This window comes from Haliotis rufescens, unplaced genomic scaffold (assembly GCF_023055435.1).
Source record: "Haliotis rufescens isolate VD_foot unplaced genomic scaffold, xgHalRufe1.0.p SCAF_42, whole genome shotgun sequence".
NCBI classification, from domain to species: Eukaryota; Metazoa; Mollusca; class Gastropoda; order Lepetellida; family Haliotidae; genus Haliotis; species Haliotis rufescens.
In genome coordinates, this window is record NW_025964135.1 from 163151 (window position 1) to 168096 (window position 4946).

Sequence of the window (4946 nt, forward strand, 5' to 3'; positions counted from 1 at the left end):
ACTTTCCTTGAGTCATGGCAACGTGCAGTACAAGTCCATCTACGGGATCCACAAAGCAAGCAGTGGGTTCATCAGAAGAACATGGAGAGAGTATGTTTCATATCGGCAGTAGTCGCTACATCAAGGCTACCCGTTGGAGTGGAGAGTGGAAAATAGACATTCGTCAATACGAATGGAGTGCTGAAGGCTTACTCTATCCCACCAAGGCAGGTATTTGTTTATCTCTCGATCAATGGGCGCAGCTGAAGGTTATTGAAAAGACTGTGTCAGACTCGTTAAGTCAAATCCTGAACAAGGAAGATTGCTCTCTCTGTCTACCGTTAGGGTGTAACGTTTTCCTAACCATGAACTCGCCCAACAAAGTCGTGGATATACGGCAGTGGTGGCTACCCGATGGCGAACGGGAAGTAAAATCGACTCGCAAAGGCATGGCTCTTAAGCCAGAAGAATGGCGTCAGCTGCTCAAAGTCAGGACGCTACTGGATGACTGTATGGCATACAATCCACGCAGTATGTGTACGTTATAACGAACTGTGACTGTGCAGACTATACGTCGACTGCATCGTGATATCATTTTCTAAATATAACAGATATAAAAAGAAAGTACACCACGCATACTGTTTCATTCAGGCATGAGACTTCCTTACGAGTCGCATCCCTCCCTGCATGCTAGCCGAGAAAGAAAACTTCTATCCTATATAGAATGTCGAGTGACAGAATGACTTTCTTCACCTGGAAGTACGTGCAACGCGAACCCGATCGGATCCACGAAACCGTCGTTATACAGTCGTCTAGATGGTTTCAACATCGGGAACATTGTATACAAGATGCCGAGATGAAAGTCCCCAACGAGGATAAGAAGTTAAAACGAATCATCACTAAGAAGATGAAAGCTATCGTCGTAGACGAAGTGGAATCGGTTGAAGTCACTGACTACATGTTGTCGTTACTGACGCTATGCTATACTGTGGAACTGTGTAAAATTATCAAACGACTCGCCGTCCAACTGTGTTTCAGTTGCATGTTTGAACAAACTGACAGTCAATACCATACTTGTCAAGACTTGTCTGACCAACACAAAATACACCAATACATAAATACAGCCTTAGACGAAGTGAATGACGATCGTGTGATTGATCAATGGATTCGATTGATTCACGAAGATCCAAGCTTAAGCAGCGTGTCTTCCCACGCTATCTGTCAGTATCGGTGTAAGGACCATCTGGACACTCACTTCAAAACGGGTGACTGGTTAAAAGACATACAGGACCGTGTATGGAAAATGTTGTATTTAGAAAGAGCATTCCGATGAACGGTATGCAGTTGTATATAATCCGAAGTAGCATCTCAATAGCTGTACACTCATGATTACCTTGTATGTATTAAATAATAGTATTGAACAATTCATGTGTCTGTTATCATTGTTGTGTATATAAAGAGAGCGTGCGCAGATGGGGCGGTCGCAGTTGAGTTTACCTCACGAGTCAGAAACATGTCTAGTAAGTCACGTGTAACACCGTCGTCGTCGTCTCGTCAGAAAGAGTTAGAGAGCTATTACTTTGATCCCAAGTCCCCGGGTGCGTATTACGGTGCCTCCAAATTTCAACAAAGTTTAAAAAGACGTGGGAAAACGGTTAGCGTGTCCAAGGTAAAAGCCGAATTGAGCAAGCACGATGCTTACACGCTTCATAAGTCGGTGAAACGCAAATTTCAACGACTCAGAGTACTCGTCAACCGAATAGATCAGCAGTGGGATGTCGATCTGATGGACATGAGTCGCTACGTTAAAGTGAACGATGGTATACGTTACGTGCTGATAGCCATTGACATTTTGTCACGCTATCTATGGGTAGCCCCTTTAAAAAACAAGAAACCCGAGTCCACTGTCGAGGCATTCAAAGACATTTGGTCGCACGGTCGCAAGCCACAAACCATCAGAGTGGACAAAGGTACGGAATTTAAAGGGGCATTCCAGGATTTTATAGAGCGTCAGTCGATCAAACTGTTCGTCACTCAGAACGAAGACATTAAAGCGAATTACGCCGAGAGAGTCATTCGAACGTTGAGGTCGCTCATAGCGAGGTATCTGACACACAAGAACACCGAGCGCTATGTGGACGTGCTGTCCGATCTAGTGTACAATTACAATCACACCGTACACAGAAGTTTAGGCGAGTGGGCTCCTGCAGATGTGAATGAACGAAATGAAGTCAAAGTATGGAATCATTTATACACGAAACCATCACCGTACATGACACACAAGATCCGTCCCTTTCAATATAAAATAGGGGATATCGTGAGAATCAGTTATTTGAGAAAACCTTTCGCTAAGGAACACAACTTGAGATGGACGGAAGAGTTATTTAAAGTAGCAGCCCGTTATCGACAACAGGGTATTCCTTTATACACGCTGAAAGATTTTCACGACCAGTTCTTAAAGGGACGTTTTTACGAAGAAGAATTACAGCGTGTCGATAAAGATTTAGATGCTGCATGGGATATCGAAAAAGTGTTAAAGAAAAAGAAAGACAAAGGGAAATTGTACTATTTAGTCAGGTGGGCAGGCTGGCCGTCGAGTTTCGATTCCTGGGTAGAAGCAAGGGAAGTGAAGGACAAGTAAAATGGATAAATACATCGTGTTTAACAGTGCAGACTCCCGGGAGTATTATCCGGACAACACGCCTTACCGTTTCCGGGTGAAACTGTCTCAACATTTGAAACTGGAGGGCATGTGGATGGTGGCTCTGTTAGAAATAAAACTAGGACGAGTCGAGTTGAAAGATATCAATAATACCACCATTGACGTGTTGTGTAATCTGTGCGACAGTTCACACGTGGGTGAGAATTATCTACCTTTATTGAGACGACTCGATCTGAGAGACGGACCCAATTATTATTTTCACCAGCCATGGTACTTACCCGTTATCGTGAGAGACACGTCAGAAATCGAAGTGTATATAAAGTGTGCAGAAGGAACATCGCATTCATTTCTAAAAGAGACCGTGAACGTATCACTCGTGTTGCGACGGTATCCCTTTCTGACTTAAGCACGATGGAACGGAAACTGTACATTCCCGACACTAAGAAGTTTGTGGACTTTTTAGTAGATCGCAGAAGTAAGCATCAGGGCAAACAGCTGATCAAAGGTCGACCCAGGTCGCGAATCATTCCCATCGCACCCCTAGCCAAAGTATCACCCAGCCGCGACTCTAAATTGAACGTAACAATGACGTCACCCAATCAGAACGTGGTCCAGAGAGCCGTGGCGGCTCAGAAGCGAACTAAGGCTATAAAACGCAAAGCAGGAGACAAGATTGTCACATCGAAGAAAGTACGTCGCGAGGGTAACAGCTCTAAACGATCCTTCATCGAGTTTAAAGATACCCCCGCTGTCGACCCCAGAGACATCTTCAACCAGTAACCATGTCGGTACTGACGGAGAAAGAGTTTACCGAAGCCCTGCCAAATAGCTTAGATTTATTCGAACTGCCACCCTATCAAACCAGCATCCTTCAACATTACTACGAGAACGTAAGGCCCCTGTCCGTCATCACCGATTCCAGTCCGGTGGAATTTCACATACCCAATGGAGGGAAAGACTACATCGACTTGAGCAAGACCCGACTTCACGTCAAACTCAAAGTCACTCACACCGACAAAACGCCCTTAGCCGATAAAGAAAAAGTAGGGCCCGTCAACCTCACTTTGCACAGCTTGTGGAATCAGGTGAGCGTGTTCCTACAGGGACAACAAGTGAGCTCCAGCAATGCCGGTTACCCTTACAAAGCTCTCATGGAAACCGCCCTCGACTACGGCGCCGATGCCAAGTCCAGTCAGCTGACCAGTCAGCTGTATTACAAAGATTCGGGTGTCACCGTGGGTGATTTTAACTCCGCTGATCCCTATGCCGGTAGCAATGACGGGCTCATTAATCGAGGAAGCTTCATCGCCGGAAGCAAGTCGCTCACCCTAACGGGGCCCCTCATGGAAGACGTGTTCGGTTTCGACCGTCATCTGGTGAACGGCGTGGACGTGGGGCTCAAACTGTTTCGCTCCAACACGACCTTTGTCTTGATGTCCGACGAGACCGATACACATTACACCGTCGAACTACAAGACGTGTACCTGAAAGTATGCAAACTGAGGATCAACGACGCTCTCATCGTGGCCCACAACAAACAGTTCGAAAAAGCCAACGCCCTGTACCCGTACGAACGATCCATGATCAAAATGGCCTCGGTCGCCTCGTCCAGTCTGAGTTTTAACTGGGACGCCATGTTTCAGGACGAAGTCCCCAGTCGACTCGTGATCGCCTTGGTGAGGTCCGATGGGGTGAACGGATCGTACACGGTCAATCCCTTCTGTTTCCAAGGCGACATCGTTAAAAGCATGGGACTGTACTTGAACGGTACCAGTGTACCCGGACGACCGTTAGAGTCGAACGACGTCGAGGCTTACGCCGGTCTGTACGACTGGAATAACGAATGGCGCAAAGACAAAGGTTTGAACTTGGACCGCACGGAATTTTCCGTAGGTCATGCCTTGTACGTGTTTAACCTGCAAGACATACAAGGCGACAGAGGGGAATATCTGAATCTGGTCAAGTCGGGTAATCTACGACTAGAAGTCCAGTTTACTCAAGCCCTCGCCCATACCTTCAACGTCATCGCCCTGGCCAAGTTTCCGGCCCTCATCGAAATCGACCAAAGCCGTAACGTGTTTCTAAAGTAGACAATGTACAAACGACAGTTACAGTGTGCCATCCGTAGCGACCCCAGCCTCCGTACACACGTGGTGGGTGTGTACGCGAGAGATACATTAGCTAACATCACCGTACCTTCCAGTGGAAAACCATGGGGATGTGTGGCTAACACGGACCTAGCACGTGGCGAGGGTCAACATTGGGTTGCCTTTTACTTTGACGGGTGTGGAGTCGGCGAGTTTTT

At 46.6% G+C, this 4946-nt stretch overlaps 2 protein-coding genes across 2 annotated transcripts; both read left to right on the forward strand.

The window, feature by feature from the left end:
* The first annotated feature begins 1492 nt into the window (after positions 1-1492).
* On the forward strand, positions 1493-2620 carry LOC124144734 (SCAN domain-containing protein 3-like). Its single transcript, XM_046514281.1, has one exon. It carries the CDS (start codon positions 1493-1495, stop codon positions 2618-2620), a length of 1128 nt encoding a protein of 375 aa, XP_046370237.1.
* Positions 2621-3423: 803 nt separating this feature from the next.
* Positions 3424-4731, forward strand: LOC124144733. The gene has a single exon (XM_046514280.1). The coding sequence runs from the start codon at positions 3424-3426 to the stop codon at positions 4729-4731; it is 1308 nt and encodes a 435-aa protein (XP_046370236.1).
* The last annotated feature ends 215 nt before the right edge of the window (positions 4732-4946 follow it).

Coding starts and splice junctions, on each gene's coding strand:
- LOC124144733 (XM_046514280.1), top strand. CDS start 3,424: ATGTCGGTACTGACGGAGAAAGAGTTTACCGAAGCCCTGCCAAATAGC.
- LOC124144734 (XM_046514281.1), top strand. CDS start 1,493: ATGTCTAGTAAGTCACGTGTAACACCGTCGTCGTCGTCTCGTCAGAAA.